Here is a 24,414-nt window from a genome sequence, read left to right as displayed (position 1 = left end):
CCAGACATGATGGCTCACTTTTGCAATCCCAGCCTTCCAGAGGTTGAGGCAGGAGGCTTTTTTGTTTAAGGTAAACCTGTACTTTATACTGAGACTCTGTTATCAAAAAAAGAAGAAGTAGAAGAAGAAAAAGAAGAAGAAGAAGAAGGAGAAGGAGAAGGAAAAGGAGAAGGAGACAGAGGAGAAGAAGAAGAAGAAGAAGAAGAAGAAGAAGAAGAAGAAGAAGAAGAAGAAGAAGAAGAAGAAGAAGAAGAAGAAGAAGAAGAAGAAGAAGAAGAAGAAAAAGAAAAAGAAGAAGAATTATATAGTATATTAAATGAAAACTGAAATATATATAAGCAATATGTTCAAAACAATTATGGTTTGTAGATATTAAAAAATCTAATAAAAACAAGTATTTCAAATAAAGTACAGGACACAAAAGTGTTGAAGGAATTGCTAACTGCTAGGTGAAAAAAAATGGCCAATTGTCACTTTCGTCTCTGTGAATTTTTATGCATTCTAATCTTTCCAGAATGAATATGTATGATTTTATAGTCATGCAAAGCAAGCTATTTCATGAAAGAATACATCAAAAGGCCTTACAGATACAACCAAAAAGTTTTAACATATGAAAAACTTAAATAATCTGAAAGAAAAATAGTTCAAACACAAGTACACAAATCATGCGATTGCAAGGAAAGCCATGATTAATTATTGATGCTATCTATAAAAAATATAGAGCAAGCAGTGAGCTGAGAATTTCTAAAGGCAGAAAGCAGATTAGAGGCCTGTGCAGACTTGGTTGGCAGCTGTGGTTTCCTGAGCGTCTGCAACTGTGCAGACTTGAGGTAAAGCCCTTGCTTTGTCTCTTTGTAGTCATTTGATCTTGTAAAAACCTCTTGATTTATCTAAAGCTCAGTCTTCTCTCCTAATATAATTTTTGAGAGGTAAAGACAGTTTATTGAGGGTGGGGGGGGCTCTAAGTAATATTAGTAACCTGGTGCCGGTGAACTGCTCACCACGGCAGGTATCTGGCATACTATATGGATGTATGAATGCATTACTCTTGAACCTAGATACTGGAGAACCAGAACAGTCAGAAACAACCCAGAGAGGCTGAGGATCAAGGCACAAGAGATCACTCACCCAGTGTGATATCTAATATTTACTGTCGAATTGACAGAATATAGAATTACCAAAAACCCCAACATTTAGACATATCTATAAGGAATTTTCTAAAATGAGTCAACTGGGGTAGAATAACCTATCGTCAGCATAAAAGGCACTCCTCAGCATTCCAAGGGCTTGGGTCTTGGCCTGGATTGAAATGTAAGGCAAATTTACCTCTCTCTACTTCCTGAAAATGCTTGCAAGGGACCTACTGCTTTCTGCCTCCTTTGTCATGATGAACTATACCCTCAAACTTAATTTGCATCCATCAAGTAGTTTGTTATAGTAACCAGAAAAGTCACTCCTATGTCCAGTGAGGGGGAAAAATAGGATCAATAGCCAGATATCTAAATTCTGGTTTCAACAAGGAGCTTAACCTGCCTTCTTTAACTTGTATGCCTTTAACTCTAATATGGAGATAAGAATTGCATTTGTTGTTTCTCAGGGATTATTGTAGTCATTCATCCTCAGCTGAATAAACAAATCCTAAGCATTTTTCTGTGTGCTAAAGAATGTGCTAGGAAAAAAGCAAAGTAATGCCCATCCTCTTGTTTATTATTTCACTCACCTGCTCTTTCCATAGGAGAATCTAAGCTCCTGAGGACAGGAATTAGTAAATAGTGATGAGTGTCATAAAAACAAAAATCAGCAGAGGCAGGGTAAAGATGAGGTCTTAGGGTTTTACTGCTGTGAACAGACACCATGACCAAGGCAACTCTTATAAGGACCACATTTAATTGGGGCTGGATTACAGGTTCAGAGGTTCAGTTCATTATCAAGGCAGAATCACAGCAGCATCCAGGCATGGAGCAGGAGAATCTGAGAGTTCTGCATCTTCATCTGAAGGCTGCTAGCAGAATACTGGCTTCCATGCATCTAGGACTAGGATATCAAATCCCACTCCCACAGTGACACACCTACTCCAACAAGGACACACCCACTCTAATAAGGCCACACCCCCAAGCAGTGTCACTCCCTGGGCCAAGCATATTCAAACCATCATGGATGAGGTCTCTAAATTAGAGTACCATGAACGCCTTAACTGGGCAGGAGCATATCTGAGTAATTAAATGAGGAAACAAAGTATGCCAGCATTTGAAAGACACAGATATGAGGCATAGGAAACAGCCAGAGAATAGGCTCTGGAGCAAGGAATGTTGCTTCTATCAGAAACAATTAGCTGAAGCAAAGAGCAAAGAGGTTTCTCAGCCTCTTTAATGCCACATAAAGCTTCAGCTGACATGATCTGGGTCACTCTTCAGAGGGCTTCCCCAGTTGTTTTGAGAGTATAGTGAAAATATTGGAGGAAAATATCCGGGTGACCAGCTAGGGTACTGTAATTGCCATTTGACAGCCAGAGCACAAAAATGGCAGCCACAGTAATACTGAAGTGGTCTTCACATAGAAGATGGCACTGTCTCCAAAGCCAGAGATTAAACTGTGCCATTCTAAGCGCGTCTTGAGAAGTTCAACAATGCATAAGTGGGGTGGGTGTGACTTGGACCTGTGTGTGACAAGTCAGAACTCAACCAGAAATGCTCAGAGAGACTTTCTCTCGCCATCACTCCTGATTGGCTTGCAACATCAGGATCTGACAGCTTCCCTCAAACTGAAGCCACACACACTCCTCAGGCCCACCTGGACCCAGAGCTGCTCAGTGTCACTCCTTCTTAGACATGAGCAGAAGCAAAGTGAAGTTTGAAAGGCTGAGGACCATGGCCTATTCCCCCTGTCTTTCTCAGTAGAACTTCATGTATCCCATTTGAAACAACCAACCCTCTCCAAGGCCACTTATGGCTAACTGGGGTGCTTTTCTCCTCCACCATCTTGTAGATGGCTAAAGAGCTTAATCAACCAAATTACAGAGTCTGGTTAATTCAAGGGGCTGAATTTGAATACCATTGCCTTAGGAGGCTGGAGAAACAAGTATTCCTAAGGAGAACTTTCATATTAGCAGGACTGTTCTCAAAGTGTGTCCTTGGCAGCCCATTAATTATATTACATTTTGACAGATCTCATATATAGTTGTTATATCTTTCTGGGGGGAGGGAAGAAGGTGTTGGGCAATTAATTGGTTGATAGTGTATGTTAATTGCATGCTAATTAAATTTAAATTTAATTCCTATTTGAAACACTTAATTTAACTTCAGCCCAGGAAATTAGAATATTCAAGCATCTTGAAGAAACTTGTCTTTCTATCTGTCACCTTCCTTGCCTGTTGACACTTTCTCCTTGTTTACAAACTTGTTCTTCAAGAGAAGAAATCAGATGGTTCTTAGGGCTCCCAGCTGTAATAAGAAAGTGTTGGTTCTTGCAATCCATAAATATTTAATTGCCTTGCTAGAAAAAAGTAGATCCTAACTCTCCACCCTATTACTTAAGTTTGTTCTCAACAAGCCCCATCAAGCTGGAAGCTGTGTGCCTGACTCCTTCCCTCTGGCTTGATAATGGAAGAGATGAATCCAGGAGAGTGCCTGTACTTATTTCTCTGAATGCCACTGTTCTACACCAATAGGGGGCCATAGGACTGAAGGCAGGCAAGGGCACTGATGGATGCTCTCAGACATTCTCTGATGCTGTTTTTCAACTCCCCCTTACTGTGAACTCCAGGAGATAAAAATTCTGCAAAGATTTTTGGCAAAATATCCAGTGATTTCTCCTACAGCTTTGAGGGTCAAAGGGGGCTCCCAACTGAGCTCTGGATAGGAGCCATGGCCATTAGTCCCCTTTGTGTCTCAGGCACAGTGGGAAGGTCTACAGGGGTCCAGTTCTGTGTAGACTCACTTGGGGTTAAAGACCTGGCCTGGTGACTGTGAAGCATCATGAGTTCCTAACCTATAAACAATGAAAACTTGGGAGCCACAAGCATGGCAGGAACATGGTCTTTGGGATTTCACTTCTCTGTTCTGCATCCTGATTTTCCCTTAGGAATGCTGTTCCGTACTTCTGTGCCGTGTTACTCCTAGCTCCAATGTGAAATAGGATTTATTCATTATCCTATGTTGTAAGAATCAGATGAATAAACACTCTTGAAAAGCCTAATGACACACATTAGTGCCACCATTGCTGCTTGGTTACTCCAGATTTCCTCTCCTAGTCCTACAGAATGACTGACCTACCAGTAAAACAGCAGCAATTTGTGCATGCGTGAGATGACACCTGTTCTTGTCCTGAATACTCGTACTTCCTCACTATCACCTCTGAAGTTCTGCCTTACTTCCCTAACTAATTGTATCTCTCCTCAGCTGTATTGGAGAAACCTCTAGAAAAGAAAGCTGGCAGGAATTATGGCCCTCCAGGCAACAGAAAACTCATCTACTTCATCGATGACATGAACATGCCAGAGGTGGATGCCTATGGGACAGTACAGCCCCACACTGTCATCAGACAGCACCTAGACTATGGCCACTGGTAAGTGTCCCTGCAGAAGGGTCTCAGGATGTTCAGCTCAGTAGGTGCTGCAGTGATAAACTTTTGTTAGCTCTGCTTCCACAAAGGGAGCCCAGAGTGAACCCCATTCTTGAGGGGCTTCTATTCTTGGAGTGCTCTCTCAGACAGGATCTCCATGTCAGAGGGGCACTGAGCTGTCACCCAAAAAGGAAGCTATGGTTTTCTTCAGAACTACATCTCCATGCTCAGTGGAGATTGGGAAGGATGGGTGTGCTGGAAGAGTGGACAGAAGCTAGAAAGGGAATTTTAGATTTTATTGGTTATATGCTATATACATGTACAGACACACCAAATATAAAGTGAATGACATACAGTTTTAAAACGAAACTATCCCAAAACAACATTCTGTGAAACTTCCTCTAACCACAGAGCTAAACTCCCACTCACTTTCTCTGTGACCTTCTACAGAGATGCTCTGATAATAAATAACAAGCACATTCCCAGCTGATTTGCATAGCAGGATGGTTTGCATATGTTTGGTCCAGGGAGTAGAACTATTAGGAAGTGTGGCCTTGTTAGAGTAGATGTGTCACTGTGGACATGGGATTAAAACCCTCATCCTAGCTGCCTGTTAGTCAGTAATCTGCTAGCAGCCTTCAGATGAAGATGTAGAACTCTTAGCTCCTCCTGTACCATGCCTCCTGGATGCTGCCATGCTTCCACTGAACCTCTGAATCTCTAAGCCAGCCCCAGGTAAACGTTGTCCTTTATAAGACTTACCTTGGTCATGGTATTTGTCCAGAGTAGTAAAACTAAGGCACATGGGTTTGTTGTCTTCAGAGAAAAGGTGAGTCTTAGTTTCTCTTGAAACAGCCCAGTTTTTAATGACAGACAGTGGACGTAGTCTACAGGGAAGTGTCTGTGGTCTAAAGCATGACTGGCTCCCCTTCTCCCATCTATAAAGATGGGGTAGGGGGTTCAAGAGAGAAAGGGGAGAGGGGTCATGGTGAAGATGCTAACTTGAGTTGTTTCCCATTCCTTCCTAAAATCTCTGTCAAATGTCACTAGCATCTTGCTCTCAGTCTCCACACCAGGACTGAAGCCACTAACTGCTATAGGAAAGGTAGAGTGATGGTGTTTAAGTGGAAAGTAGAAACTTGACAGAAAATCTGCCCTGTCGCTTTCTCTGTTTGTATGTACTTTCTCTGAAATACCTATTTTGGACCCTCTTCTCTCTCCTCAAATTTTCAATGTACTAAAGCTGATGACTTGGCTTTCTCTGAGGAAACTAATGCCAAATTGACCCTTGCTTCTCTACAACTTGCTCACAGCCTTGAAAACCCTGTATTCCAGCCTCCCATTTTGCCTAAAGCATAACTCCCATATAATGGTTCTACTGACTCCTGTTCCTACAAGTCTGTACTGGCTAGTCCCCATCTCCTTGTTGGCTCCTTCAGGTCGCTGAAACTTTGGTTGTTTGGCTAAAAGTCATTTTCATGGCTAGTCTCTCTTCTGTGTATAACTAAATTTCCCTCTCTGTCCTTGCTTCCTGCCTAGTTTCTAACTCACTCCTCAATGCATTGTTCTTTGATTACATATCACCACCACCCCCAATTTCTGCACTATTCCTACTAACCTATTAACTATTGCTCCTGTGGAATCCAAGAGATTCTATTAAAGAGAGTTCTTTCTTCTCTCTGCCGTTCTAATGTAGGAGTGTTGGCTTCCATTGCTTTCTGGGGAGCCACATCCCCCTGAGTTTTGTCTTTTCTGTCAGCCCTCTTCTGTGTGCTCTCCTCCTGGACTATTTCTGTAGATATCATGATTCTTGTAATTTCGTCTTGGATTATTATTTCTTCTTAATCTCTCAGTAATTTTAGAATTCTATTTTTTTTATTTAATTGCCTGTAGTGTATCGAATGAGAATGAGCCCCAGAGGTCCAAATGTTTAAATGTGTGGTCCCCAGTTTATTGAACTGTTTGGAGAAGGATTAGGAGGTATGGCCTCACTGAAGAAGATGTGTTACTGGGTTTGGGCTTCACAGTTTCAAAAGATACATGCCATTCTCCATGCACTCTCACTGTTTCAGGTTGTGGATTAAGATATAAACTCTCAGCCATCCCTTCTCTCTGCCATCATGGACTCTAACCATTGGAACCCATAAGCCAAGTAAAACACTTTCTTTCATCAATGTCCTTGGTCATGTGTGTATTATCAAAGCAGTAGAAAAGTAAGACACAACCAAACATGTGAATGATGGAAGTTATCCTACCTCACCTAGAGGAAGTGCTACATACCTCAGCATGCAACTCTCACTACAAATTTGTTTTGTTTTGTTCAGAGACAATTCCACTATGTGGCCCAGGCTGCCCTCATACTCATATCTTCCTGCCTTCTGAGTACCTGTGTTATGGACTTACCATCACAGGTGCCTTACTGGAGGCATATGTTTCAGGTATGATCGGAACAAGCTGTCTCTGAAGGAGGTCATGAATGTACAGTACATCTCTTGTATGAACCCTACTGCTGGCAGCTTTACCATCAACCCAAGGCTTCAGGTATGGAAGGAGACAGGCATGGGTGTTACCTCTGGGTTCTAATGCTATCTATCTGGGCCAATGGCCTTTGATTATTGGTGGTAGCTTGCCTTTCCTCTGACCAGCCTACTAAAATAGCAAACCAACTTGCAACTGTCAAATAAGAAAGAACCTTCAGTGTAATAAGGATCGTGAGATAGAGGGAGTCATGGAGTTCACACAACTCAACTCCCCCATTCTTAATATAAGAGACTTCTGATTGATGGAATTGTCTTCCTAAGGGCATTAGGACATACCGTGTCAACTCAGATTTGAACTCGGATTCTTTCCCCATCTTTGATCAAAGATTCAGTGCCATCATCCTCCCAGTCACTTCATGTTCAACCTAAACTTTGATGCAGAATCTTTGATCACTGTCCCCAGTCTAGAGCAGTGATCTTCACTGGGTGATAAAAGACATCCAGCTTACTTCTCTCCCTCATGCCTTGTTTTCTCCTGCAGCGCCACTTCAGCGTGTTTGCCCTCTCCTTCCCTGGAGCTGATGCACTCTCTTCCATCTATAGCACCATCCTGACCCATCATCTAAAGCTTGGAAATTTCCCCACCACCCTGCAGAAATCCATTCCTCCTTTGATCAACCTGGCTATCACCTTCCACCAGAAAATTACCACCACGTTTCTGCCCACAGCAATCAAATTTCACTACATCTTCAATCTCAGAGATTTTGCCAATATTTTCCAAGTAAGTTCATGAGATACTGTGAAATCTTGGAGATGATTCATAGGGTTCTATTCATTCTCAACCAAATAAATGGTGAGTGACAAACCTCTCTCAACAAAGACAAGAAGTGTATTGAGTTGTGATCACAAATAGGTAAAGAATGTCCTGGGCTCTGTGGGAAATAATCAACAAAACAAAGTTTTATTTTAGAACTATACTGTTTCTCAGTAAAGAGAACACATTTGTCAGTTGGTTCCTTTGTTCTGAGGCTTAGTACTGGGGAGACAGTGGTATATTATTTAGTGTACTCCTAATAATCTAGTGTATGGGGAAGAAAATGGAAGAAGATGACAAGAAAGGAAAAGGAGAATGAAAAGAAGTCATAAGAGAAGGAGGAAAGGGAAAAGAAGAGGAAATAAAAAATAAGAGGGAGGAGAAAAAAAGTAATTATTTTAAAATCTTCCATCGCTTGTGGTACTCGCTGTTTTCAGGATGAAAAAGAATGTCTCTCAATCCACACGAGTTAGAAAGCATGTTTTTAATACTCCTAAATGTCGTTTTCCATCTTATGATACAGCCTTAGCCCTACAAATTCCAGGTTGGTTTATGCATCAAATCTGTTTCAGATATAGTCTAGGCTAGTCTCCAGCTTGAGATCCACCTGCTACAGCAAGTTGGAGGCAAGACTAGACTATGCAGCTAGATCTTACCTCAAAAATATCAAAAGCAAAATCCCCACTACTCTTGAAAGCCTAATGTGCTAGAGCTCCCAGACCAAGAAAAAGTATGTGCTTACTCACAATTCACTCTTATGTTTTGAACATTAGTTGAGAGAGATATTATTTAAGTCACAACTTTGTGCTTAAACTCACTTCACCATAATGGAGTCTAGATGCCATGGTCTACATTTCCTAATTATAAAGCAGGAGGTAAAGATGGTCAAGTTCACATTGTTCTTCATTGGCAGCACTAATGGAAAACTGGTCAACCACCTCTGATCAGAAGCAGCCTTGCTTAGGGTTTTACTTTGACATTTGCCTTGTCATCTAGATATCCTGAAACTCATGCCTCACCTAATTACTTTGGAATACATGTTTTTTTTTAAGTTGGTTTTATCAGGTCTAACACACTTCTAAGTATATATTTATTTATATAAAGAAGAGATCATAATTAATTGAAAAGATGCCTCCATAAAATTGGCTTGTGGGAAAATCTGAAAGGCATTTTCTTGATTAAAAATTGATGTGGGATGTCCAGCCCACCGTAAGCAGTGAAATCCCTTGGTTGTAAAAGAAAACAAGCTGAACAAGCCATAGGGAGCAATCCTGCAAGAAACATTCCTCTGTGGCCTCCTTATTAGTTCCTGCTTCTAAGCTCCTGCCTTGAGTTCCTGTCCTAATTCCCTCAGGTAAGCAGCAAGGAAAAGTAAACTCTGAGTTGCTTTTGATCGTGGAGTTTTACCATAGCTGTAGTAGAAAGCCTACCCAAGGCTGATATTATTACCTCCATTCAGCAGAGACTTGAAAAGGTTACTAGCTAGGAACTGAGGACATGAATGCAGGAACAGGGAGACAGAAAGCAGAAGGTGGCATTAACACAATAACAAAATGGTTAGAAGTGGGTGAGAAAAGCAGTGACAGGTAGTGAAGAGGCAAAAGATGAGACTACAAGACAATTTGAGACCTGAAGAGAGGCCCTTGTACAAGGCTTCATTTTGGTGTATATTGACCAAGCACAGCACTAAGCCTTTTATCAACTCATTTAATCCTCTCAACACCCATAGGAAGTAAAACATTGACTACAGTCCACAATCTTTAATCTTGCATTCTGCAGAGTTGGATTCAACCTACTGTGGGTTGGAAATACCATGAAAACCTGGATCTATACATAACAGATTATTTTCTTTCTAATCAGTATTCTACTAATAGTATAATATATTAACTACAACTATTAACCTTATTAACTTCATTAGCTCTTATGCATAATTCAGTCATGGTTGAATGTATACAGAAGGATCCTCATAGGCTATATGCTTATACTACTGTATTTTATATAAATACCTGAGTGCTCATGGTTTATGATCACCCTGGAGCCAGTACCCCATGGGTACACAGGAATGTCTCTATTTTCATTTAAAAAATGATACAATTGTCAGCTTTCACAGGTAATTTAGAGCCACAAGTCGCCTTCCAGAAAGTGGATAATCTCTTCCAACCATGTTTTGGGTAATGGATGCATGGTCAAGGAAAAATCAAAAAGGGGAAAGATGCCAGAACAGAAGCTGAGTCTCTTGTTCTCCTGGCCTGTCATTGCATAACTTAAGAAACCTGAGAGACAACACCTTGGGCACTGTATCTCAGCCTGGCCTCTTGGCAGCCTGTCAGCTGTCTGCCAGCTGTCATGGCACTGGAAAGTACATTCCCCATTGGAGTGCTGCCTCCTTCACCTCTAACTGTACAGCTCTGCCCATGTCCCCCCAGAGGACAGCTTCAAGTTCAGAGCTTGACCATTGTTCCTTGTTTTCTTCTTAGCATCTTGTCTGATGTCCTGATAAGAGAGTAGGGGGTTAATTGAACAGCCAATAGGAGAAACATTCTTTCTGTAGAACCCAAATTATTTCAGGCTTTTGTATATACTTCTCTTTATCCATTGTAATCACTGTAAAATTTGGTGGGCTGTAGTCATAGAAATCATGAACCAATTTTCCCTGCTCAGGGCAGCGTATAACAAATTAAGACAGTGCATAATTTGCACTAGATGCTTCCACAGCTGCTGAGCATTGCTAGTTAGTGTGACTATCTATGACTGTAACGGGAACTATAAAGGTCAAGAAATAATGCCCTTTACTGTCAAGTGCCAAACGTCAGAAGCCAGGACTCCGAGTGGCACTTTATTTCACACTCCACATTTTGTTTATGGCAGACACCTCAAAAAGTTAATGAGGAAAAAGAGGCCAAGGTATACATTTGGCTAGGGCCACTTAATCTTCTTCATATTTTTCATTAAATTTTTCTTTTTTATACTGTATTGAAGTATAGCATGCAGATAGAAAAGCACACAGATCTCAAGTATCTGGCTTGGTTGATTATCACAAGTGACCACATCTTGTAATCACACCTCACTCAAAAATAGCACCCCACACTTAGGTTTTAATTCACTCTTTACTCTGCCTTCTAGCCTTCAATATTGTCCAGACTTCTAACATCACATGGATATAGAAAATGTGGTAGATTTGCACAATGGAGTATTGCTCAGCTATTAAAAACACAAATCCAGCCATAAAACACAAACATACACACACACACACACACACACAAACAGAAACAATTGCACTTCTAACAGCAAAAAATAATGGGAATCAACAATCACTCTTCCTTAATATCTCTTAACATCAATGGACTCAATTTTCCAATACAAAGACATAGACTAACAGACTGCATACATAAACAGGACACAGCATTTTGCTGCATACAGGAAACGCACCTCAGTGACAAAGACAGACACTATCTCAGAGTAAGAGGCTAGAAAAAATTTTCCAAGCAAATGGCTCCTTAGAAACAAGCTAGAGAAACCATTCTAATAATGAATAAATTTAACTTTCAACTAAAAGTTATCAAAAAAAATAAGGAAGGACTTTTCATATTCATGAAAGGAAAAAAATCTACCAAGATGAACTCTAAATTCTGAACATCTATGCTTCAAATGCAAGATCACCAACATTCATAAAAGAAACTTTACTAAAACTCAAATCATACATTGCACCACACACAATAATAGTGGGAGACTTCAACACCCTGCTTTTTTCAATAGATCATAGAAACAGAACCTGAATACAGACACGGTAATACTAACAGAAGTTATGAACCAAATGAATTTGACAGATATTTATAGGACATCTTGTCTTAAAACTATATATATAGATATAGATATACTCGGCACCTCATGGTACCTGCTCCAAAACTGATCATAAAGTTGGTCACAAAACAGGCCTCAACAGATACAAGAAGATTGAAATTTCAATCTTAATAAGGTTTATTTTATGTAGGGCTGGATTTGTAGAAAGATACTATGTGAAATTTTTTATGAAATATTTTGGTTTCTCCCTCTATCATAACTGAGAGTTTGTTAGGTATTGTGATGGTTTGCATATGCTTGGCCCAGGGAGTAGCACTATTAGAAGGTGTGGCCTTGTTGGAGGAAGTGTGTCACTCTGGGTGTGGGCTTGGAGACACTCATCCTAGCTGCCTGAGGATGCTTAGTCTGTTCCTGGATTCCTTTGGATGAAGATGTAGAACTCTCAGCTTCTCCTGCACCATACCTGCCTGGATGCTGCCATGATCATGTCTTGACGATAATGGACTACACCTCTAAACCTGTAAGCCAGCCTCAATTAAATGTTATTTATAAGACTTGCTATGGTCATAGATCTCTTCACAGCAGTAAAACCCTAACTAAGACAGGTATAGTAGCCTGAGCTGGTAATTGTGTTCTCTTTGGGTTTGAATGACATCTGCCCAGGACCTTCTAGCTTTCATGGTCTCCGTTGAAAATTCTGGTGTAATTCTAATAGGTCTGCCTTCATATGTTAACTTGACCTGTTTCCCTTACTGCTTTTAATATTTTTTCTTTGTTTTGTGCATTTGGTGTTTTGACTATTTATTATGTGATGGGAAGAATTTCTTTTCTGGTCCAGTCTATTTGGAGTTTTACAGGCTTCTTGTATTTTTACGGTAATCTCTTTAGTTTAGGAAAGTTTTCTTCTATAATTTTATTGAAGATATTTACTGGTCCTTTAAGTTGGGAATCTTTGTTCTCTTCTATGCCTATTATTCTTAGGTTTGGTCTTCTCGTTGTGTCCTGGATTTCCTGGATGTTTTGGGTTGGGAGCTTTTGCATTTTGCACTTTCTTTGTCTGTTGTATCAATTCTCTCTTCTATCTCTTGTATTCTGTTCGTGATGCTTATGGCTATGACATCTGATCTCTTTCCTAAGTTTTCTCTCTCTAGGGCTGTCTCCCTTTGTGGTTTCTTTATTGTTTCTATTTCCATTTTTAGATCCTGAATGTTTTTTTTTTCCAATTCCTTCTCCTGTTTAGTAGTATTCTCTTGTATTTCTTTAAAGGAGTTATTCATGTCCTTTATAAAGTCCTCTATCATCATCATGAGATATGATTTCAAATCTGAATCTTGCTTTTCAGGTGTGATGGGATATCCAGGACTAGCTGTAGTGGGAGAACTGGGTTCTGATGATGTTAAGTAGTTGTCTTGGTTTCTGTTGCTTATGTTCTTGTGCTTGCCTCTTGCCAGCTGATCGTCTCTAATGCCACCTTCCCTAGCTGTCACTGACTGAATCCTGTCCTTCTTGAGATCCTGATTGTGTCAGAACTCCTCAGAGTCCAGGTATCCCTGTGATCCTATGATTCTGGGATCCTGTGATGCTGGGATTCTGAGTGTGTCAGAGTTCCTGGGAGTCAAGCTGCCCCTGAGATACTGGAGTCTCAGTGTGACCATGTTTCTGATGTCTTTGAGTGTGTCAGAGCTCCTTTGCTCCTGGATGTGTCTGATCTCCTGGGAGTCTAGCTTCCTCTGTAATCCTGCACCTGTTAGTACACCTTTTTCCCAGTGACCCTGTGATCCTATGGTCCTTGGCTTTCTAGAGCACCTGGATGATGGCCTTTCTCTGGGTGTTGCGGGATTGCGTGCAGCACCTGTGCCCAAGGTCTGCTCAGGGCTCAGGTTCAGACAGGAAGGGACCCCAATGATTGTTTTTAAAATATGTATTACTAATATTTATTCTTTTATTTGTTGCTTTCCTATTTAACTTGAACACAGGATTCCTTTAGTTTAGTTTCTTACATTTTGATATGATTTCTTACCTCAGTAATTGTCCTCCCAACTCTTCGATAGTGTTCACTTTATGGTTTTAAATTTTCCTCTGGCTCTTGTCCTCTCTCGCTCTCTCTCTCTTGTCTTCCCTTACGTGCTCATGGCTGACCTCTACTCCTCTACTTCTCTTCTCCTCTCCCCTCTCCCTCTTTGTGTGTGTGTGTGTGTGTGTGTGTGTGTGTGTGTGTGTGTGTTTGCCTTTCCTTGCCTCTACTAGCCTTTTGACTACCCTCCCCATGCCCTGAATAAACTTTATTGTATACTAATTTTTTTTCCTCTGACTAAATTTGCAACATGCAGGCGTTCCTATGTTGCATGGTTTAGGGTTTACAATCTTCAGTGCAGCAGCATTCGTTTAGAAGTTTTGGTTTTTTTTTTTTTTTTTTTTTTTTTAAATGTTGATAACTAGCTAAAATTTTAGCAAATTCCAAGTGATTTCATTCCCTTAAAATTCATTGAGATTTGCCATGTTTCCCACAATACAATTAACATACACTTTTGAGAAATATGTTCTCAGACTTTAGGAATAGTTTAATGAATACATTAATTAGTATACATCTTAAATTATGTAACTCGAGTTTAGTACATTTTTATTGATACTTTTTTTTATCTATATGTTCTGTAAGCCTTTGAGTCAGATTTGTGAAAATCTCCCAAGTGATATGGACATATAGACATATCCACATCTCCTTTTTCTCCTATTTAACTTTTACACTTGGAAGTTATATCCAGAAGATAGGAATTTAAACAACTCTATTTGCTCACATATATGGATATACTTACAACTATCCCTTTGGGAAACCTCTATCCCCCAAAAATACTTGCATATTATTCATAACAATAACAAAATTACAGCTATCAAGTAGCAATGAAAATAATTTTATGATGGGGGCCTTACCCCAACATGAAGAACTGAAGTAAAGGGTAACAGCATTAGGGAAGTTGACATCACTGCTCTGAAAGTGTTGTGCTTCTGAAATGTTGTTAATATTGTTTGTTTGTTGTCTGTTCTCCTGGAAGGGCATTCTTTTCTCCTCTGTGGAATGTGTGAAGTCTACCCAGGACCTAGTAAAACTCTATCTGCATGAGTCAAATCGGGTTTATCGGGATAAGATGGTAGAAGAAAAGGATTTTAATCTTTTTGACAAAATCCAAACAGAATTCCTCAAGAAAAATTTTGATGTAAGTATTGCCTGTGTGCTGTTTCTATATTTGAAAAAATAGTGAGGTGATCACCAAAACCACTCTAGTCCATGAAGTCAGGGAAAGTCAGAGATTGGGTTATAAGAAGAAATTGTATCATGACTTTTCCCAGTCAAAAAAGAAAAAAAATATGATGGGCAAGACAGTTTATTCATAGATTTCACATCTACAGATCCCTAGAAAGCATCTGATCCAAGACTCACGGAATACTGAGGCACTTTCTAGCTGCCCGGCTGACACTGCAGATGGGGTTCAGCATCCTGAAACTGTGAGCCCCCATCTCTCTTATGATAGCCATTTTGAAAGTGTTAATAACTGGAATGTGGAACAATTTTGAAACTCACAACAATTAGAATGATTACAGACACTAGGTATTTATATTAATGCCTCAAAATGTATCTTCCTGTCCAGAAATCAGAGGGGGGAACTGGTAACTGCTCCTTCATCAGCTCCCCCTCTTCCCTTCTCCCCATCCTTTCTCCCCCCTCCCCTACCAAGTCTTCCTTTTCTATGAAACAGGATTTTGCTATACAACTAACCTATTCTTCAATTTGCTCTGTAATAGAATCACTATGCTGCCCAGGCTAGGCTTGAACCCTTGGCTCTCCTGTCTCTACTTCCTTACACATTGGTTCACAAGCATACGCCTCCATGTGGTCCCCTTCTCTGATACACCATAGTCTGTTACTGTTATCCTTGGTACATGCTCTTCTAAATAGCTGGGAAGAAGTCTTGACAGGAACAGTGGAGAGGGACTTCATAGTACACCTCTGCCTTGGAGACTCACAGTGCATTTCATGCTTAAACCAGACATCTGGAATTGTCCTAATCTACACATTGCGCCGGAAACTCATATGCCTTTGTCAAGACCTCCTAACTCACAGAAAGTCAGGTGAAATGTTGCTTGAGATGAGTTGACATTGGAACGCTGTCATTCCCAGTGACAACATTACCCAGCAACTAGCAAAGAAAGTTCTGTAGAGCCTCCATGTTTTCTGCCTTCTCTTAAACTAGAAAGACTCAAACCCTGTCTATAATTACACACACACACACACACACATATACATATATATATACATATACATATACATATACATATGCATATGCATATACATATACATATACATATACATATACATATACATATACATATACATATACATATACATATACATATACATATACATATACATATACATATACATATACATATACATATACATATACATATACATATATATATATATATATATATATATATATATATATATATATATATATACACTCAGTGAATTAGCCTGTTCTCTGTCATTTTCACAAAATACCTTAGGCTGGGCAGTTTAGACCTGGGTGTATGTGGAGACAACCCTAAAAGCTGACAGTCTAAGATGGGGTAGCCACGTTGGGTTGGTCTCTGTGAGGGGGCTCATAGTGATGGCTGGTACAGATACAAATGGTACAGCATGCCCAAAGGAGATGAAATCAAAAACTTAGGTTCACCTTTCAATGCACTCTCAGACGAGTTGACAACTTATTGCCCAGGATTAGAATCATTAGCTTCAGAGAGCAGTGTCCTCAATGACATTACTACCTCTGTCTGGCCCCTCCTTTTAAAGAGCCCACTGCCTATTACATGCCCAGCTGGGGATCCAGCTGCCAACAGGTGACACAACCCATCCCAGTCTGAATGGCAAACTTTCTGGTGCCGAGCAGAACTTTCACCCAGCTGTTTTCAGGGTGAACACCCTCATTTCTACTTTCCTCATTATTTTTATAAAGCCTGGCAATCAGATCTCTCACATCTTAGATGGTCCCCTGTGAGCACTAGAGAATTAGCCAATTTGTGTACGTAGAGTTAACTTTGCAAGTAAGCCTTGTCTTTATGAGTTGGTCTGCACTGGGACTTTAAAGTCATACCACTCAGTTTTTGAAGTCTAGATCCTTATGTGGGTTTGATGAAAAAGCTCACATTGTTTGATCAGAGACCAAAATATAGTTCACACAGCCATTATTCTAACTAACAACACTTGTGAAGACAGCTGAAGCCCCTTGCCTGCACGGATCCTAGCACTAGGGTAAGGACAAAATTGCCTGATTCCTCCCCAAGTGGTTCAGCCCCTTTTGGAAAGTCTCTAGCTCTCCGTGTAGCTTGCGGGGAAACACAGTATCACTGTTAAGGATGCTTTGATTCACTGTATCCGGTGGCTTCCTTTCTCCCTTCTATACAACAAGACTCTGATCCTTAAACTGGAGACTTGTTTTGTTCATCAAAGAAGCTTTGTAGATCAGGCTTTTCAAAACTCTACTCCGGTTTCTCTCCTTAGTGTAAACTGACACCCATCAGAATCAACCAGGTTAGCTTGTTCTCAGCATGAACAACTAGATTTCTGCATTCCTTTCCTGTCCTTTCCTATTTGCTTATTCATTTCTATTTTATGTGTATGCGTGTTTGCCTACATGTGTGTCCATTACTATGTGCATGTCTGGCGCCCCAGGAGGCTTAAGGAGGGCATTGGATTCCCTGAAACTGAAGTTACAGGTGATTTGAGCTATCATGTGGGTGGCAGGAATCAAACCTGGGTCCTCTAGAAGGGCATCCATGGCTCTTGATCATTGAGGCATCTCTCCAGACCTGTCCTTTTTAAGATAACTATTTCTATGGTAAAACACCAGGGCCAAAACCAACTTGAGGCAAAAGCATTTACTTCACTCACAGTTTCATGCTTTTCCTATAGAACCCAAAATCACCACTCCAGGCATAACCCCACTTACAATGGCCCAGGCTTTCTTATATCAATCACTAATTAAGAGCCTCAAAAGTCAGGGCACATCTAATACTCAATCTTCTAGCTCCTCTATTCTTTTCTAAGACAACAGGCCTAGTGTCCCTCCTTTGTGTTTGGTGGATCATGCCCAAGGAATTTATAAGAATAACACTGTTATGACTTAGACCTGGCAATGGCCCCTACTGGTTACTGGTTCTTGATATGGGTTTCCTAATAGAAAGCCTTCCTGGGGTACATTACCTATACAATATTTTTTCCTACATGATACCTTAAGTACCTAAATTTTGACCAGAAAATAATTTACTATTTGTCCTTTAATGCGAATTAACAATAGAAGCCTCCAAAATGCTTAGAGAATAAATTGTTAATGAAGAGATGAAGGGTTGTCTCTGTTTAATTAATCAAATTGTACTAGTCATTATGCAATGTGCTAATATTTGTCCTGGAGTAAGATTTGATAAACAGAACAGCAGAATTCTTTGAAAGTGTTATAAACAGGCATTCTACTCCAGATATTTTAATATTGGAAGTGACCATGTATACAAACCAGCATATTCTTCAGAAACCAAGCCTTCTCTATGGGTGGACCAACTTTGCAAGAGACATGCTTTATGGCCATCCTGTAGATTAGGGGGAAAGACCCATTGAAATGGCTATTGGGTAATTGAGGCCACTGGAGGGTAATAGACAAAGGAGGCCCTGCCTGGAGAAAGTCAGCCATATCCTCATCTACTCTTCTGAACAACAACAAAATTCTTACAGTGCTTTAGAGGTTGATGCCTCCCACTTTCAACTTCCCACCATTAATCCATGAGGAATAACAAATGTTTATGAATCCCTGGAGCTGGTAAACCCATGGTAAAAGTCCACCTCCCACAGAAGTGTCAAAGACAAAATTCCAAACAGGCACTGATGCTTAATTTTCACGGAGTATATGACGAGGGAAAGCGGTCAGCTTGGCATCTCCACCACACAGGGTACCAGATGAGAATACAGAAGATCCTCATCCCCGTGTCTTCTCTCCAGGATAGTGAAGAGATGCTGAAACAGACCCCAAACCTGAACATGTACTGTCACTTTGCAAATGGCATTGGTGAGCCCAAGTACATGCCTGTGCAATCATGGGACCTTCTGAGCCAAACTCTGGTGGAAGCCCTGGAGAGCCACAATGAAGTAAATGCTGTGATGGACCTGGTCCTCTTTGAGGATGCCATACGTCACGTGTGAGTGTGCAACTCTTCCTTGCCTCCCCTCAGTGGCTTTTTCTTCCCAGGGTCAGGGTTATTCCAAGTCACTTTTTTCTAAAGTTTATAAGTTAGTATTTTGGGTATTTCATACAATGTGTTTTCATCAGATTCTCCCTCCGCCCCAATACAGTTCCATAAAGCCTGAACAGCCACTGCTAGCCCTCAGTGAGGACCAAGATGGCAATTCTACAGCTGCAGTTTTGCTAATAGCCATAGGGGGCAGTAGAACACAGGGTTCAGCTCCAGCAGGCACTAGGACTCTCATACACACACACACACACACACACACACACACACACACACACACACACTCGTACTTGCACATTCACAGGCACACATATACACTCACACACGTGCACATCTTTTTTAAGTACATGTGTATTTCAAGACGTAAATATTATTGTGCATGCTCTCACTACTTAGTGTATCATTGGCAATAGTCACCAGCTCTCCCAAATAACTTATAATCACAGATCCAACTTCCCAATTGAAGGGAGCTATTTCTCTTTCCCACACATCTCAAGAACCCCAGAGCTCAGAGATGGAAGAGGTTCCTATCCTCACCTTCACTACAATGTCATAATTTAAGTCATTTCTCCCTTTAAAAAGGTATATTTGTTTTTATGTGTTATGTGTTGCCTGAATGTATATATTTGTACTATGTACATGTCCTGTGCCTATAGAGGCCAGAAGAAGACATCAGATTCCTTGGAATTGTGGTTGTGGGTGGTTGTGATCCATGACTGGGTGCTAGGAATCAAATCCAGGTTCTTTGAAAAGCATAAGTACTGTTAACCACTAAGCCATCTCTTCAGTCCCTGCCCCTGTTTTTCTTTTTAACCTTCAGAGGACCCAGTCATTCTGAGGCACAGGACTCCACCTTCATGTCCATGGCCTCTCCTTACCACTGTCTACTGAAGTCCAGTCATGCCCCATCATTTAGTACCTGGACAGTCTTCTCCTCACCTCTGACTTCACTCATTCTCAACATCCAGCCCTGAACATTCTATTCCCTAGCGAATATGATTCCTTTGACCTTAGCTACACGGCCCAACCCATCAAGCACATATTCTTTCCCAGCATGTCTACTCTCAGTGATGAGCTCTCTTGTAGAGACTAAATTACAGGCATCTCTGTGACTCCCACATCCATCTTTCCCTTCTACTACCCTCCAAACTCCAGCTGTTCTTCAACTCCATCAAGACTTCCATTTATGGGCCAAATGCTTTCTTTAATCATAGTTTTGTACCCATTTCCCTGTCATATCTTCTTGGTTAACAGATGGTCGTTCTGGTCCAGACATCTTTAACTTTCATGTCAGAGTGTCTATGGGACCAAATACAACTCTAGTTAAACTTACTGTCACCTATTCCATCCCTTTCCCAATTGCTGATGAAAGTCCCTCAAACATGGTGGTTAGTGTTGCTTCATCTTTGTGGCCAGACATATCAGGTAGACCCTAATTGTGACCCGAAACCCTCCCCGTCTACTCTGGGAACTTCATTGCCTTTAGCTTCCTGAGGTAACTGCACAGATCTGATTGTCCTTTCTCCTCAATCTCTGAGAGTCCTGCCCTGTTTTCAGGTCCAGCTAGGGAATCTCTTATCTTACTAAAATAATAAAATGACGAGAGGAGAATGCTCACATTCACCCCAATGCACATGTCCACAACCTGAAAACCCCCTGCCTCACTGCCTCATGCATTCCATGTGCAAAGGCCCATCAGCCTTCCTGTTTCAGCTCAAGAATCACCGTGTTCGTTCTGAAGGTCAATCACTCTACCTGTCATGGGGTCCCACCCCCTTCCACCTTCCTGGTAACTTTATTTCTTCCTGAAGTTAGTAGTTATTTCCTCTCTCCTTCTTCCTTTCCCTTTACCCCATCACTAATGGCTGGGTCACGTCCATTAGCATATGCAAACATTTTCAATTGTCAGAAGTATAATAAGCTATTCCTTAGCCATCTCCCTTTTCATCCACTACCACACCCCCCCCATTTCTCTGTGCCTCTTCACAACAAAATTAATCAAAAAGGCAGTCTATGCCTGTCACTCTTTCTTGACTCTAATTCTCTCTTCAACAGGCTTTTTTTGCCACACGAACAAAGGAGCTACCACTGTAATCATTCCAGACCTACCTACTGCTCACTAAAGTCAAAACTATGACCAGGTTCACACTTCATGCTCCTTGACCAGGTGCTGCATTTCCCATGATTCTCCATTTCATTTAATATCCAGCCATCCCTCCATCTAATACATGTTTGCAGACTACATAGTATCTACACAGCTACATAATACATACTCAGCTTCCAGAAAGCATTCAGACCTTCTTCTCTCTCTGGAAGTGGACTGGCCCTCTGATGACTCCCATCACCAGCAGATCCTGCTCTTTCTTGCTGCAGCCTTTATACTAGATCTTTCACTTTGGCATAATTTTCATCCAACTTTCTCTTTGCCTCTTTGATTTATTTTTCTCTTCATGTATATTTTTATCATTTTTTTTCTTCTCTCAGAATCACAATAGTTATTAATCAAACGAACCTTTGGAAATAATGCTTTTGTGCTCCAAATGTCTTATTAACCCGAGAGAGAGAGAGAGAGAGAGAGAGAGAGAGAGAGAGAGAGAGAGAGAGAGAGAGAGAGAGAGAGAGAATCTTCAAAGACTCAGCTTCCTCCAGCTGTGCTATGGGACATCTTCAGCTTTTGTTTTTAATCTCTCAGAAATTCTGTGATGGGCTTAACACAGACAGTCTTGGTTTTCTGGCCCAGGAGTCCTCTAGAATATTGATCTTCTTTTTAAATTTTGTAATTTAAATTCAGAGTTCCTTGCCCTTGTCAGAGGTTGTTAATGAAGCCCCAGCTGGAGTCTAATGCTGACTGCTGCAAACTTACCCATACTAACTCAGAAACATCATCACTAAGGATGCATTTTCCATCTAAATATTGAGTGATGCAGCCCATTCTATGCTGAATCCAGGATTTGAAGGATAGAACTGTGAACCAGGCAACACAGTGACCCAATTGTACCTCAATTCTTCCTCCGAACCTGCATCCAGGAATCCAGTCTGGCCTCCATTTTCCTGAAAGAGAAGATAGAGCCTGGATACTTGGTACCAGTGACTCCTTCCATCAGACACCAACTCAGACACAGGAAACCAAAAATGAAAACATAATGAAGAATTACAAATAATGCCCTAAATGTGAGACTGAGTATATGTCACTGGGTTTTGTGTCATTGTAATAAAACGGTATCAGATAGCTTCAATGTGCTTGCTCTGTAACAGACACAAAATGAACATGCACACTCTTGAGGTGTGTGGAAATGATCATTTAATACGAGGGTGAGAGAAGGGTAAACCCAGCTGATAATGACAGAGCATCAGACTCACAATTAAATACTCAGAGTGAAAAGGAAAACTAATAAAGAAGTAAATATAGGCCAATAAACAACTCCTGGATACTTGGGCAGACAAGTCTCAGCCACGCAGATTTCAGTGACGTATGGTTTTAAGTCCTAAACATTTCCCTGTGTCTAAAACAAAAACAAAGAGTGGAAGTAAAAAAAAAAAAAATGAAGGTAATTTGGAATGTACAATGAAAGGCCTCACAAACTTAGAAGTCATCCTTGGGGGAAGGGAGCAGAAAATACACAAATGAAAGACATTATGATTTATATCCATGAAAAATATTTCACTCTTTAGAAAAAAAACAAGTTAAAACTGTAATATTTAGTTTTTAAAGTTGTCAAATGAGTGTGTGTGTGTGTGTGTGTGTGTGATAACTATATACATACATGAACAAGGTTCATGCTCAGTGCATGCTATGTATGGGTTGTTGATACACGAACACTTATGCAAAGGTTTCCAAATATGGATTATCTACTGTAGCATCTTTAACATAGGACAAGGATGCAGACCCACCAGAAGAGGGCATCAGATCCCATTACAGATGGTTGTGACCCACCATGTGGTTGCTGGGAATTGAACTCAGGACCTCTGAAAGAGCAGTCAGTGCTCTAAACCACTGAGCCATCTCTCTAGCCCTAAATGCTCTGATTCTTAGGCAAAAGTTTCATACCTAAATTCTGATCCTCATGCTTTTGGGATTTTGGTTTCTTCAAAAACACAGAAATATTTTAAGAATGTGTTATTATTTTAACCCCAGAAATGGAATATGAGGTTGGTTCAAACTTTCCACAGCAGCTGACTATGATTTGCCTTGTGCTCTAACAGTGGTATGATTTTGCCAAATAGTTTCTGTGATTTTTGTGACAGTTGGAATTCTGGAAAGTTTTCAGAGGATATATAAATGCTAGAGCCCTGATAGCTGGTGTTGGTGGTTAGTAGTTGTTTAAGAAGGTTGTTGGCAGTTTGCTAGTAGCCATGGTCAAAAAAGACACAAAAAGAAAGCAATTAAGATTCAGAATTTTCATAGTTCCTCTCTCTTCTATTCTTGTCTTTCTCTTATCTAGTGTTTGGGGGCAAAACCAGGGGGGTATAGGATTGGAAAACAAAGAATCTGCAAAAGTAGAAAGACCAACTATATTGCATTCTTTTTTTGTCCAAGATCACCAACATGAGAATTCACTGGCTTATACTATAACTCAGTGAATACAGCCCAATGGGTTCTCACCTTCCAGAATTATGGATGAGTTTTACTTGAAAAGAGCACAGATGGGCTCCGCCATTCTGAGCAGCTTTCTCTTCCCCCCAATTAAATTTCCTGAGCCATTTAAAAAATGCTTTGCTGTTTGGCTCAGCTGCCTTACATCTAGGAAACGCACCCCAAGGAAATGATTAGAGATATAAACAAAATGTTATAACACATCATATGAAACTGGAGATATTGGAAACAGCCTAAGTATCCAATAGTAGGATATTTCAGACAAGCAAGTTATTGTATTTTTATTATCAATATAATATTGAAATTCTATATGATTGTGTTGCACCATCAAACGCAAAGTTGAGCAGATTGCTTAGTGGCTTAGAGAAGTCATCCCAATCTACTGCTAAGTGAATAAATGGTCTCAGGACACTGTACCCAATGTTTAGGAGTTGGCTTGGTGGTAGAGCACCACGTATCATCATGAGAACTTGAGTTTAATCATAAGGACTTAGAACAAATAAACAAAACATTACACTCAGTATATAAGCTGCCCTTGAATTTTAAAAGCTGCAGGATAGAAATGCATTGACATTTCAGATATAATAACCAAATATATATTCGCAGACATCTAGACACACTAGTCTGCAAGCCCATAAAATTAATGTCAGTAGGATTTATTGCTAGACAATAGAATAGTTGGTTTTTTCCTATATTTTATATATTTTTGTATAATGAGAAGCCATTTGGGTGCCTTAGAGAAGATCCACAGCTGGTGGAAATTAATGGAAGGTTGGGGTGAGATTCTGAAGGAGGAGGCTGCAGGTATATTGTTTGAATATAGGAAGGCCTCTTAGGTTGGTAGTGGTTTTCTTTAGAGGTGATGATCATCG

The 24,414-nt window shown here is 40.4% G+C and overlaps 1 protein-coding gene across 2 annotated transcripts in view; it reads left to right on the top strand.

Annotated features, from left to right (window-relative positions):
* DNAH9 (dynein axonemal heavy chain 9) overlaps positions 1-24,414 on the top strand; it is a gene marked incomplete at both ends in the record, with an annotated part of 315,299 nt that overhangs the window by 165,052 nt on the left and 125,833 nt on the right. For both annotated transcript variants that reach the window (XM_080922531.1, XM_080922532.1), the window contains 5 exons: positions 4,398-4,563; positions 6,999-7,101; positions 7,582-7,821; positions 14,706-14,867; positions 18,701-18,897. In XM_080922531.1, coding sequence (XP_080778657.1) covers positions 4,398-4,563; positions 6,999-7,101; positions 7,582-7,821; positions 14,706-14,867; positions 18,701-18,897 — 868 coding nt within the window. The remainder of the gene's footprint in view (positions 1-4,397; positions 4,564-6,998; positions 7,102-7,581; positions 7,822-14,705; positions 14,868-18,700; positions 18,898-24,414) is intronic.

Source organism: Micromys minutus (genome assembly GCF_963924665.1).
Source record: "Micromys minutus genome assembly, chromosome: 10".
Classification (NCBI taxonomy): Eukaryota; Metazoa; Chordata; class Mammalia; order Rodentia; family Muridae; genus Micromys; species Micromys minutus.
This window is presented reverse-complemented; position numbering and strand designations above follow the sequence as displayed.